Source organism: Carassius gibelio, chromosome A22 (genome assembly GCF_023724105.1).
Source record: "Carassius gibelio isolate Cgi1373 ecotype wild population from Czech Republic chromosome A22, carGib1.2-hapl.c, whole genome shotgun sequence".
In the NCBI taxonomy this organism is placed as follows: Eukaryota; Metazoa; Chordata; class Actinopteri; order Cypriniformes; family Cyprinidae; genus Carassius; species Carassius gibelio.
In genome coordinates this window covers 19,423,796-19,438,139 of record NC_068392.1, presented here as the reverse complement: position 1 = coordinate 19,438,139, position 14,344 = coordinate 19,423,796, and the positions used below count along the sequence as shown (strand labels likewise).

The window sequence follows — 14,344 nt, the reverse complement described above, 5'->3', positions numbered from 1 at the left end:
ATTGCAAGTTATAAACTCAGAATTTAGCTATAAACTCAGAATTGAGAAACAATCTCAGAATTAAGAGATATAAACTGAGAATTGAGAGAGATAAACTCAGAATTGAGATATAATTTCAGAATTGAGATATAAACTCAGAATTTAAATATAAGCTCAGAATTTAGATATAAACTCAGAATTGAGAGAAATAATCTCAGAATTGAGATATTAACTCAGAATTGAGAGATATAATCTCAGAATTTAGATATAAACTCAGAATTGCAACATATAAAATCAGAACTGGGTTATAAACTCAGAATTGCAACATATAAAATCAGAATTGAGATATAAACTCAGAATTGCGACATATAAAATCAGAATAGAGATATAAACTCAGAATAATGATATATTAAAAATGATAAAATGCAGTGTAAATTCAAAATTGCAAGTTAGAAACTGAGAATTGAGATATACACTCAGAATTGCGATATATAAAATCTGAATTGAGATATAAACTTAGAATTTAAAATCAGAACTGATATAAACTCAGAATTGAGATATAAACTCAGAATTTAGAAATTGAAACTCAGAATTGCCAGATATAAACTCAAAATTGAGATATAAAATTAGAATAGATATTTAAACTCAGAATTGAGATATAAACTCAGAATTGAGATATAAACTCAGAATTGCGACATAAAATCAGAACTGAGGGATATAAACTCAAAATAATGATATATTAAGAATTATGAGATGCAGTATAAGATCCAAATTGAAAGTTATAAACTCAGAATTGAGATAAATAAAATCAGAATAGACATATGAACTCAGAATTTAGAGATTTAAATGCAGAATTTAGTTATGAAATCAGAACTGAGAGATATAAACTTAGAATTGAGATATATAAACTCAGAAATGAGATTTTAAACTCATAATTGAGAGATATAAACTCAGAATTAAGATGTATAAATTCAGATTGGAGATTTAAACTCAGAATTGAGATATACAAATTCAGATTTGAGATTTAAACTCAGAATTGGGAGATATAAACTCAGAATTAAGATTTTAAACTCAGAACTGAGATGTAAACTCAGAATTGCAAGATATAAACTCAGAATTGAGAGATATAAACTCAGAATTAAGATATCTAAATTCAGATTTGAGATTTAAACTCAGAATTGAGATATATAAACTCAGAATTCAGAGATATAAACTCAGAATTAAGATATTTAAATTCAGAATTGAGATCTAATCTCAGAAGTGAGGGATATAAAGTCAGAATTGAGATATATAAACTCAGAATTGAGATATGTAAACTCAGAATTGAGATATGAACTCATAATTGCAGGATATAAACTCAGAATTGTGAGATATAAACCCAGAATTGAGATATATAAACTCAGAATTGTGAGATATAAACCCAGAATTGAGATATATAAACTCAGAATTTAAACTCAGAATTGAGATATAAACTCAGAATTGAGGGATATAAACTCATAATTGCAGGATATAAACTCAAAAATAACATATAAACTCAGAATTATGAGATTTAAACTTAGAATTGATATATAATCTCAGAACTGAGAGATATAAACTCAGAATTGAGATATAAAATCCGAATTTAGAGATTTAATCTCAGAATTTAGATATATAAACTCAGAATTTAGGGATATAAACTCAGAATAATTATATATTAAAAATTATTATGAGATGCAGTATAAGATCAAAATTGCAAGTTATAAACTCAGAATTGCGAGATATGAACTCAGAATTAAGAGACATAAACTCAGAATTGAGAGATATAAACTAAGATTTGATATATAAACTCAGAATTGAGAGATATAAATTCAGAATTGCGATATAAACTCAGAAATGAGATATATAAATTCAGATTTGAGATTTAAACTCATAGTTTAGATATATAAACTCAGAATTGAGATTTATAAACTAAGAATTGAGATTTATAAACTCAGAATTGAGAAATATAAACTCAGAATTAAGATTTTTAAACTCAGAATTGAGAGATATGAACTCAGAATTAAGATATTTAAATTCAGAATTCAGATGTAAACTCATAATTGAGATGTAAACTCAGAATTGAGAGACATAAACTCTGAATCAAGAGATATAAACTCAGAATTGAGAGATAAACTCAGAATTGTGGGATATAAACTCAGAATTTAGTTATGAACTCAGAATTGAGAGATATAAACTTAGAGTTGAGATATATAAACTCAGATTTTAGATTTAAACTCAGAATTGAGATATATAAATTCAGATTTGAGATTTAAACTCAGAATTGAGAGATATAAACAGAATTGAGAGATTTAAACTCAGAATTGAGATCTATAAACTCAGAATTGAGATCTATAAACTCAGAATTGAGAGATATAAACTCAGAATTAAGATATTTAAATTCAGAATTGAGATCTAATCTCAGAATTGCAAGATATAAACTCAGAATTGAGAGATATAAACTCAGAATTAAGATATCTAAATTCAGATTTGAGATTTAAACTCAGAATTGAGATATATAAACTCAGAATTCAGAGATATAAACTCAGAATTAAGATATTTAAATTCAGAATTGAGATCTAATCTCAGAAGTGAGGGATATAAAGTCAGAATTGAGATATATAAACTCAGAATTGAGATATGTAAACTCAGAATTGAGATATGAACTCATAATTGCAGGATATAAACTCAGAATTGTGAGATATAAACCCAGAATTGAGATATATAAACTCAGAATTGTGAGATATAAACCCAGAATTGAGATATATAAACTCAGAATTTAAACTCAGAATTGAGATATAAACTCAGAATTGAGGGATATAAACTCATAATTGCAGGATATAAACTCAAAAATAACATATAAACTCAGAATTATGAGATTTAAACTTAGAATTGATATATAATCTCAGAACTGAGAGATATAAACTCAGAATTGAGATATAAAATCCGAATTTAGAGATTTAATCTCAGAATTTAGATATATAAACTCAGAATTTAGGGATATAAACTCAGAATAATTATATATTAAAAATTATTATGAGATGCAGTATAAGATCAAAATTGCAAGTTATAAACTCAGAATTGCGAGATATGAACTCAGAATTAAGAGACATAAACTCAGAATTGAGAGATATAAACTAAGATTTGATATATAAACTCAGAATTGAGAGATATAAATTCAGAATTGCGATATAAACTCAGAAATGAGATATATAAATTCAGATTTGAGATTTAAACTCATAGTTTAGATATATAAACTCAGAATTGAGATTTATAAACTAAGAATTGAGATTTATAAACTCAGAATTGAGAAATATAAACTCAGAATTAAGATTTTTAAACTCAGAATTGAGAGATATGAACTCAGAATTAAGATATTTAAATTCAGAATTCAGATGTAAACTCATAATTGAGATGTAAACTCAGAATTGAGAGACATAAACTCTGAATCAAGAGATATAAACTCAGAATTGAGAGATAAACTCAGAATTGTGGGATATAAACTCAGAATTTAGTTATGAACTCAGAATTGAGAGATATAAACTTAGAGTTGAGATATATAAACTCAGATTTTAGATTTAAACTCAGAATTGAGATATATAAATTCAGATTTGAGATTTAAACTCAGAATTGAGAGATATAAACAGAATTGAGAGATTTAAACTCAGAATTGAGATCTATAAACTCAGAATTGAGATCTATAAACTCAGAATTGAGAGATATAAACTCAGAATTAAGATATTTAAATTCAGAATTGAGATCTAATCTCAGAATTGAGGGATATAAACTCAGAATTGAGGGATATAAACTCAGAATTGTGACATCTAAACTCAGAATTGAGAGATGTTAACTCAGAAATGAGATATATAAACTCAGAATCGAGGGATGTAAACTCAGAATTTATATATAAACTCAGAATTGAGGGATATAAACTCAGAATGGAGATATAAACTCATAAATGCAGGATATAAACTCAGAATTGCGAGATATAAACTCAGAAATGAGATATAAACTCAGAATTTTGAGATTTAAACTTAGAATTGATATATAATCTCAAAACTGAGAGATATAAAATCAGAACTGAGAGATATAAAATCAGAATTTTGAGATTTAATCTCAGAATTTAGATATATAAACTCAGAATTTAGGGATATAAACTCAGAATAATGATATATTAAAAATTATGAGATGCAGTATAAACTCAAAATTGCAAGTTATAAACTCAGAATTGCGAGATATGAACTCAGAATTAAGAGATATAAACTCAGAATTGTGGGATATCAATTCAGAATTGAGTTATAAACTCAGAATTGAGATATAAACTCAGAATTGTGGGATATCAATTCAGAATTGAGTTATAAACTCAGAATTGAGATATAAACTCAGAATTGAGAGATATAAACTCAGAATTGAGATATATAAATTCAGATTTGAGAGTTATAAACTCAGAATTGTGAGATATAAATTGAGCTTAGAATTGATAGATTTAAACTCATAGTTGAGATATATAAACTCAGAATTGAGAGATATAAACTCAGAATTGAGATGTAAACTCAGAATTGCAAGATATAAACTCAGAATAGAGAGATATAAACTCAGAATTGAGATGTAAACTCAGAATTGCAAGATTTAAACTCAGAATTGAGAGATATAAACTCAGAATTAAGATATATAAATTCAGATTTGAGATTTAAACTCATAGTTGAGATATATAAACTCAGAATTGAGAGATATAAACTCAGAATTAAGATATTTAAATTCAGAATTGAGATCTTATCTCAGAATTGAGGGATATAAACTCAGAATTGAGATATATAAACTCACAATTGAGACATGAACTCATAATTGCATAATATAAACTCAGAATTGTGAGATATAAACTCAGAATTGAGAGATGTTAACTCAGAAATGAGATATATAAACTCAGAATTGAGATCTAACCTCAGAATTTAGATTTGAGATTTAAACTCATAGTTGAGATATATAAACTAAGAATTGATATTTATGAACTCAGAATTGAGAAATATAAACTCAGAATTACGATTTTTAAACTCAGAATTGAGACATATAAACTCAGAATTGAGATATTTAAATTCAGAATTCAGATGTAAACTCTGAATCAAGAGATATAAACTCAGAATTGAGATATAAACTCAGAATTACAGGATATAAATTCATAATTTAAAAATATAATTTAATATTTTTTTACAGTATTAAATTATTATAAGCTTAAGTTCTTTAGTGTATTTGCCTACAGTGTTTTAATATTTTGTGTGAACATGTCATGTTGAATAAAGTTGCACACAGATGAAAACTCTTCATCGCTTCATCAAACATTTCGATACTTTTCACATAAGTTTTCGATGATTAAATAAAACTAAATAATAAATAGTTCAGCTTCTTTATATTTGTGCTTTTGGTAAGTATTGAGTGCTTCAAATGCCTCAGTGAGTGAATGAACTGTCCGAGTGATTCAGATTGAAGAGTGAACCTATGAACCTTTTGCTAACAAGCTTGATGCATTCATTGAATAGAAACGACTCTAAGACAATGTTAACATATTCAGCTAATGTGCATTAAAAATAAATATGAACATGAGAAATAATAAAAGGGTAAGAGGCCTAGTAGTATGCTAATTGAACTAACAACAACAAAAAAGGAGCCATTTGAGTCATCAAATTCATTAAAACAATTTTCAGTTGGGCGTTGCTATTCAAACATTAAAATCATGATTTTTAAACAATTTATATTGTGATATATCATATCATATACAGTGTGTGTGTATATATATATATATATATATGTATATCTATCTATATATATATATATATATATATATATATATATATATATATATATATATATTTTTTTTTTTTTTTTTTTTTTATTTTTTTTTATATTTATATATTTATATATATAAAGTAAACTGAGACTGTATATTGTTTAATAAAACAAAGTGTGGTTGAAGACAGATAAAACATGACACAACTTGGTTCATTTTCATTTGACGAATAAGTCTGATTTATTCAGTAATCACTCAAAATGATTCATAAATGTTATAATACACAACAAAGATCCGGCTCAAAGGAGTCGATTGTTTGAGAACCGAGCAATGCATCTGTATTGCTGCATGTATAATTTTGATTCACTAAAATTAACCGGTTCGGCAACACGACAGAAAGTAAAAAATTAAAATAAATAAAAAAATAAAAAACATTTTCATGTTACACGATAACAATATCGGGTTAGTAATCATTTTATATTATTTTCATTCCTAACTTAGACTTTAAAATTAAAAGCAGACAGGGCCGTTTTTCCTAGCTTTATTAGATAAATTACAACGAAATATTGTCAATTGTATTTATTTGCCATCTGCTACAGAATGTTATGGACCCCGTGATGGTGTCATTAAAGAATCACTGAATCGCAAAATAACCGATTCGCGGAAACGACTCGGACCTCCCGTCGTTGAATATCATTGGAGGGCGTGCTCGGTGGGCGGGGCTTCTCTGGACGTACTAAAAGCGTATGCGAGCGCTCTTTTCCGTCCTGTACAGAGAACCACGTGTGACTGAACGGTTTTTACCTGCGCCACTCTCCCGTTATCAGCCTTACAGTTAAGAAAAAACCCAAAAAACAACCTTCAGTCATGGTGAAGCTTGCCAAGGTAAGATATCTGCAAACACATTCTAACAATTCATATTTAGATTTAAATGTAAACGGTCGAAACGCGAGATGTTCTGTTTTCCGTTGTATCGCCTTCTAAGGTGAAGAAGGCCCACATGTGCGAAACATGAATATCGATCATGTGTGTATTTTAACTTTGCAAAGGTAAACACAAAGAATGCAGTTGACTTATAATGCTAAATAGTTGCTTCTAGAATAAATTAATTCTTATCTAATAGCCGTTTTTGTTAGTTATTCGGTTCACACGGACGGGCCACGCTTCTCTTTCATAGGCCTCAGCTGACACGCATGATGAAGTGTTTTTTCATGTGTATGTGACACGTTTTGTAGTTTTCTAAAATAAGCAATAGTTTGCAAGCGAGGTTTTCCGAGTTTTTACAGTGTCGTGGTTTCGCGCTAAATCGCGCCTTCGCCACGTGAGCCGTGTAGCGATGTTAGCTCGATGCTAAACGCCTCCATTTTGGCTCTTTGAAGCGGATGAGCGGACATTTACCACGCTGCTTTAACCCGCGTCTCGCAGTTAATGCACATTGTGTGATTTGCGTGTATTTTATTCGAGCCTGCCACGTGTGTATACATAGACTCGTAAACTAGTCGGTATGATCGAGTGCATGTGGGTTTTCCACGTGTAACGAGAACCCCACGTGGGTTCGTCCACGCGGGGACTTTCACGCGCAATGCGGTGCTTTTCGAATTCATTTAAATAAACTTAACATTACTCATTTATATACCCGAACGTAATATTATTATTATTATTATTACTAGTTTTTGTTTGTGACAAGTTATTTAATACTAGTCCTACAAGATGTTATAACTTGCAAACATGTCCAATTACCAAATTCCACGGCGCAGAAGTTTTACACGAATACCAATCGCGACGTATGTATTATCTAAAAATAACTTTGAGAAGTATTTATTGTTCTTTTGACGATTTTAAGTTGAAACGGAAGGAAAAAGTGTTTTGTTTAGGCCACACCTCCAAACATTTTCTGTGTCTCAAACTTGCCCTGGAGATAAATGCATGTTTATTAAATATAGTTTGTTCACTGCATTAATACAATAATAATTAAAACCTGCTTTTATTAAAGCAGTTTCTATCCACTGTAAGTCTTTAATGGTGTTAAGAAACGGGAATGGAAAAATATATAAAGTCTAGTGCCATTATAAAAGTCAAAACTAAAGCGAAACTAAAAGTTGTTTTGGAATAAGTCGCAGCACATTTCAAGTGAAACCCATTACATATGTTTCTCAAAACATGATAAACAGCAGTATAATTGCATTACTTAAAAAGACTCACTAAATTTTCTGTCTCCACAAATCAATCTTTGCAGGCAGCTAAAAAGCAGGCGCCTCCTAAGAAAAAGGCACCTCCACCTCCCAAGGAAGTGGAAGAGGACTCCAGCGAGGAGGACAGCGAGGATGAGGAAGAAGAGGTGAGGAGTCGATCTAGAAATCACAATTTCTTCATCCGCACAGTGATTAATACTAAGGTTTAAATTTCAATTCGGCAGGCGCCGCCAGTCAAGGCTGTAGCAAAGAAGAAAGCCGCTCCGGCGAAGGCAGTGAAGAACGGGAAAGCTGCCGCCAAACAGGAGAGCGAGAGTGACGATGACGACGATGAAGAAGAATCTGGTAAGCCCCTTGATTTTCATGACTGTCTTCTCATGGCCGTGTTCTTAGTCTGAAGGTCAAAGTTGAATAATTTCCCAATTGTTCTCCATAGAAGAGGAAGCTCCTCCTCCAAAGAAGGCCGCACCTGCCAAGGCGACTCCTGCCAAGAAGGCAGCACCTGCTGAGGAGTCGTCCGACGATGATGACGACGAGGATGGTAGGATAATGTCTCAGGATTGATGGTGTGTGTCTAAGTGTTTTTGAGACCATTTGACATTCAACTCCATTTCCTGTCTTCATAGATGACGAATCTGAGGAAGAGCCGCCTCCGCCTCCCAAGAAGGCCACGCCCGCTAAAGCCACACCTGCTAAAGCCACTCCGGCAAAGAAGGCCGCTCCGGCCAAGAAAGCTGCTCCTGCCGAGGAGTCCGATGAGGATGAAGGTGCGAAATACACTGAGGAGGAGTCAAAGACTCGTTCTGAAGTGAACTCGTTCTCACTATGAGTGTGTCTGCTGTGTTAATCACGGTCTCTGTTTGAATGTAGATGAATCTGAAGAGGAAGAAGCCCCGCCTCCTAAAAAGGCAGCTAAACCCGCAGCCAAAGCCCCTGCTGCTAAAGCCCCCGCAGCGGAGGAGGAATCTGATGATGAGGATGACGACGACGAGGATGATGATGGTGTGTGTGACTGGATGGAATTAATACTGAACGTGTTTGATTCTGTGACCTGATGTTTTCCTCTTTGATAGTTTTTAACCTTTGTCCTGTATGTTTGTCTTGATTCAGAAGAGGAGGAAATGGACACGACTCCTGCGGCCAAAAAGGCAGGATTGGTGAAGGCGAAGGAGGAGTCTGAAGAAGAGGATGATGATGACGACGATGAGGATGATGAAGAGGAAGACGGTATGGCAGTCAAGTTATTAGTCTATTTTGAGTTTGGTTTATGATTTTCATGCTGATCAGGTGTGTGGTTTAAAATATTAAGGCATGACTGTTAGGATACAGATTGTGATGAGTTCAGAGAGTGTTTTATGCAGTTAAGAACAGAAACAATAATTCCAGTAATAGATCAATAGGTGGACATTTGGTTTTAAACTTGATATATGTTTACATCTAGACAATTTAAATAGTTCTCCTTTTTAGTTGAAAAGGCTTAATCAAGTCCCAATGTGTCCGTTCTTCAGTGTTGTGTGTCGTGCTCCTGACTCGTGATGGCTTCACAGTGTTTTGTGTTATTCAAGCTTGACTGCACCGGTCACTTCCTGTTCTCTAATTCAGTTGTTCTGGGTTTGTTCTTCAGAGACCCCGGTCACTCCAGGGAAACGGAAGGCCGAGGCCAAAAAAGAGAAGGGAACACCACCAGCGAAGAAAGCTAAAACTGATGGCGAAGGTGAGACTTCTGTTCTCAACGCTTGGGTTCTTGAGCATTAACCACATATGATGATGATTTAAGGGACTTAATACTGAAACCTGTGATGTGAGCTTTCATATCAGTTCTGATGCTGGTTTAAGAGGGAAAAGAGTTATTCTTTGTCTTGGTTTGGCGAACTGACGTTGCTGTTCATTTTCAGGTTTCAGTCTCTTCTTGGGTAACCTGAACTCCAATAAAGACTTTGATGAAATTAAGTCCGCAATCACAAAGTTCTTCTCGAAGGAAGGCCTTGAGATTCAGGACGTCCGACTTGGCGGGAGCAAGTAAGGACACAGTTGGTGTTGCATATACTTTAAGTCAGTTGTCATTGTAAAAGAGTTGTGACTCATTCCTAATTCAATTATCTTTTGAAGGAAATTTGGCTATGTGGACTTTGCATCAGAGGAAGACCTGCAGAAGGCTATGGGGCTCAATGGCAAGAAGTTAATGGGCCTACCGTTGAAACTGGACAAGGCCAGAAGCAAAGAAGACTCCCAGGAAAACAAGAAAGGTAATGTCCCCTCAGCTGCCGCTTTTGTACATAAATCCAACCAGAAATGATGACAGCTTTTCACTTTCCTGAACTCCCGTGTGGGTCTACGATAGTCTAGTGCTGATCTGGAGCCGTCGATTAAGTGCTAGTCAAACACCGAGCGTGCGGATGCTAACGTTTAATCACTGTTCCTCCATCAGAGAGAGATGCACGCACGTTGTTCGTGAAGAACCTGCCGTACTCCATAACGCAGGAGGAACTGCAGGAAGTCTTTGAGCAGGCCACTGATATCAGGATCCCGATGGGCAGCAACGGTTCGAGCAGAGGGTAAGACTGAGCCCTGGCTGATTGCATTATTAAAAATACCTCTTTTAACCGAATGCTTGACTGACGCTCTCTTTGGGTGCAGAATCGCATACCTGGAGTTCAAGACGGAGGCGATCGCTGAGAAGACGCTGGAGGAGGCGCAGGGTTCAGATGTCCAGGGCCGCTCCATCATCATAGACTTCACTGGAGAGAAGAGTCGGCAGGGCGGCAGAAGTGAGCGCTTTAGACTCGTCTCACTCTGGACTGGATCTGTTCTAGCTCTATTCATCGTGAATGTTGTTAACACAATGTCTTTTCTGTTCATTTAGCCGTTGGTAATGCAAACAAAATCCTGGTTGTGAACAACCTGTCGTTCAACGCGAGTGAAGAGTCCCTCCAGAGTGTGTTTGAGAAGGCCGTGTCCATCAGAGTACCACAGAACAACGGCAGACCGAAGGGGTACGTCAGGCGCAAGTCACACACGTGTAGACGGTTTGAGTCGGGTGATTTGACCGTTAAATAAGGCCTATGAAGTATTTGGCCTAAATGGCCTTTGAGTCTAGATAAAAATGTTTGCTGTAGAAACTGAAGGTCAGTTTTTCTTTCTTTGTTCACTAAATGAACACAAGGAAGAATGTTTGACTCCTGATTGAACTGGTTTAGAATTGATTCAGATTCTATGAGGTTGTGAAATTTTGAACTTTATAGCTGCTTATGTCCAATGCTGTTTCTTTCTTTATTACACGCTATATTCAGACCAGTATCTAAAAAAAACAAGTACAAGTTTGACCAAATTCGATCATACTCTGCCACTAGGTGGCGTTTGGGGGGAAAAAGAAAAAGGGACCTTTCTAAATTTTCTTCTTTGAAACCTGGAATGTTCTGCTGTTTGTGTTGACCGAAAAGCTTTGAATCTTATTGATTGGGTCAGTTTCTCACATTTTAATGGAGAAAAACGATTTTAAAGTTGCATTGGTAACATGCAAATGTTAGTTGGCGTTAACAGCCATTTGCTCATTAATTTCACACCAGTTTTGTTTGTGTAAATGGGACATAATTTTTACAGCGCAACAAATTTAAACATTATGCTATCATCCCTGAATATATCCACATTCAAGTGTCTTGTTTTTGATGTGCCTACTTTGCTTTGGTCTAATGTCTTTTTTTTTCTTTTCTTTTTAATTTTTCAGATTTGCGTTTTTGGAGTTCGAAAGCGTGGAGGATGCCAAGGAGGCGATGGAGAATTGCAACAACACAGAAATCGAGGGCAGGAGTATCCGATTAGAGTACAGCCAGAACGACAGAGACCGAAGCAGTGGAGGAGGAAGAGGAGGCTCTGGTTTGTAGATTGCTGCTTATTCACTCCAGCTTTACCAGCTTTTTACTTTTTTTTTTTTTCATGAATGCTAACTGCTTTCCCTCTGTTTGTAGGGCCAACAAAAACCCTGTTTGTCAAAGGTCTGTCAGAGGACACCACAGACCAGTCTCTGAAAGAAGCTTTTGACGGAGCAGTAAACGCCAGAATCGTCATGGACCGAGACACCGGATCATCGAAAGGGTACGGCCGTGTTTGATACCTTCATGTTCTTTGCTTCTCATGAGCTCCTCTCTGTCAGTCCAGTGGCGGTGTATGGATTCGCACGAGAAGTAGATTGAAATCGCAGTTAAACAGGTGGTTCCACCATATTGGGATGTACCCATGTCTGATGTGAGACATGATGCTGTTTGATGTGTAAACTGCTGATGCTTTTCCTTTGGGATTTTTACTGAAAACTGTTTCTTCCCACTCCAGGTTTGGCTTCGTAGACTTCGACAGCGAAGGAGACTGCAAGGCAGCCAAAGAAGCCATGGATGACGGAGAGATCGACGGGAACAGAGTCACTCTGGACTACGCCAAGCCCAAGGGCGAGGGCGGCCGAGGAGGTTTCGGAGGTGGTTTCGGAGGACGTGGTGGTGGACGAGGTGGTTTCGGAGGACGAGGGGGCGGTGGTTTCGGAGGAGGAAGAGGTGGTGGCTTCAGGGGAGGACGAGGAGGAAGAGGCGGTGGTTTCGGAGGAAGAGGAGGTGGCTTCGGAGGAGGAAGAGGCGGCGGCTTTGGTGGAGGAAGAGGCGGTGGGTGTCATTTAGTGATGTAGACCAATACCAATCTATACTGTATTTTAATTGGGGGTGGGTTTAGTTTTTGTTACTGTATTCTATAAATGTTTTTTTTTTTGCCTATAGTTTGTCTAGTTTTAAATCTAGTATTTCAATTAAATCTCAGTTTTATTGTAAGTTTATTTCTATATGTGAGTTTAGTTGCATCAACTTTTATCATGTCTCCTTGTTAGTTAAATCTAATGTTAATGATACCTCTGTATTTATTACTTTTTTTTTCTTTTTCTTGTATTTCTATTTGTTGAGGATTTACACTAGTGAATGCAAACGCAAATCATTACTGATTTGGCAGTGAGCCATTTTGAAGGTCAAGATTTTAGGTTTTAAGTGAACTCTATAAATTTAACCTGTGGTCTTTTATTTTTCAGGTGGACGAGGTGGATTCGGGGACCGACCACAAGGGAAGAAGATCAAGTTTGATGATTAAGTCTGTAACTGAACTGTTTCCATTTGCTTAAATCCACTTTGTCAGAGCGTTTCTAGGACATTCCAGGAATCATCAGTAACTGTACAGTGACCCCTGACCCCTCACTCCCTCTTAACTGTGTGATTCTGAAATGTCCCAGCCATCCACGTGAAGATTAAATGTGAATGTTGTAATTATGCTCTGCTGGTTTAGGTACATGTTGTACATGCAACAGGTTGTTGTCGTTTGTTTTATTTTTGTTTAGTTTTTTTATGCGGTTTCTCTCCCCACCCTTCCTTTCACCTCTAAATTTTATTTAATTTTCACTATTCTGTTTAAGTTTGCTTTAGATGCTAGTTTAATGTGCTGTACCTTTTTTAATGTGCAAAGCATATTGTAACATATACATGGAATTGACGCCGATTTAGTATTTAGAGGTGTAAATGTATATGAAATATTTGAATGGGATTAAGATGGATAACAAGTGTGTTGTAAGGCTAACGTCAGATGTATGAACCAAATTTGGCTTGTGACTGAGGGTTTTGCTCTTTTCCAGTTCAGATTTTTCATAATGTAAAGAACCATTTTGATTAAACATGGTTTTTAAACTCTCTGGTTTGTTGTGATTCTTATAAGTCTGTGTGTTTTGAGATATTTGTTTTACAAATGAAACAAACTATTATAATTATGCATACTTGGATGTGAGTAACCATAAGCCAAATCCTAACCCTATAGTGAGTGCATGTAGTGAATTAATATTATTCAGTCCTTCAGTGTGTAACTTAACTAATGAACGCCTTAATGTAACTGCTTTGGTCTTTCCAAATAAACTGCACAAATTCTTGTTTCTTACATGAAAAGCAGGGATTCCCAATCCTTTTTGGTCAGCTGAACCTCATTCAACTGATGTATTTATTTGAACTTCCCCTGAGAATTTAAAATATTCTAATTTGCATGTTCGCGGTTCTGTGACGTTGGTTAATGGTCACATGCCATGCAGGTGAACAAATATATACCATATACAATCATAAAGTGTTTTATTTCGATTAATGCGATTTTAAAATGTTATATTTTCATTTGACATTTATCTCGATTTAACTAACCTTTCATTAAACTCATAAATCCCCTGCAGTTACTTTACTAGCCGGAAACCTTAGTGTAATGATTAATGCTGTTTATAGATCACAACTAATTTAATACATTTTCTTTATCTTATCTTTATATCCGTATGCTACAATATATTACACAATATATTTAAATTAATGGGATAAAGGAGTTG

The 14,344-nt window shown here is 34.7% G+C and overlaps 1 protein-coding gene and 2 non-coding genes across 5 annotated transcripts; all 3 read left to right on the top strand.

Moving 5' to 3' along the window:
* The first annotated feature begins 6,494 nt into the window (after positions 1–6,494).
* On the top strand, positions 6,495–13,676 carry LOC127943057 (nucleolin). 3 transcript variants are annotated; one of them, XM_052539172.1, is made up of 17 exons: positions 6,495–6,661; positions 8,013–8,114; positions 8,193–8,313; positions 8,405–8,509; positions 8,595–8,735; positions 8,839–8,970; positions 9,082–9,195; positions 9,593–9,682; positions 9,864–9,987; positions 10,078–10,214; positions 10,397–10,523; positions 10,606–10,736; positions 10,832–10,961; positions 11,693–11,841; positions 11,934–12,060; positions 12,295–12,614; positions 13,028–13,676. In XM_052539172.1, the coding sequence occupies exons 1-17, from the start codon at positions 6,644–6,646 to the stop codon at positions 13,084–13,086; spliced, it is 2,127 nt and encodes a 708-aa protein (XP_052395132.1). In that variant the 5' UTR covers positions 6,495–6,643; the 3' UTR covers positions 13,087–13,676. The 3 variants fall into 3 exon arrangements, with proteins under 3 accessions (XP_052395132.1, XP_052395133.1, XP_052395131.1); XM_052539173.1 differs by having other exon boundaries at positions 9,079–9,195; positions 12,295–12,545; XM_052539171.1 differs by having other exon boundaries at positions 9,079–9,195.
* Positions 9,723–9,798, top strand: LOC127943749 (small nucleolar RNA SNORD82). Its single transcript, XR_008149898.1, has one exon. It is a non-coding gene; the product is annotated as a small nucleolar RNA SNORD82 (small nucleolar RNA).
* On the top strand, positions 12,092–12,221 carry LOC127943748 (small nucleolar RNA SNORA75). Its single transcript, XR_008149897.1, has one exon. It is a non-coding gene; the product is annotated as a small nucleolar RNA SNORA75 (small nucleolar RNA).
* Positions 13,677–14,344: the final 668 nt, after the last annotated feature.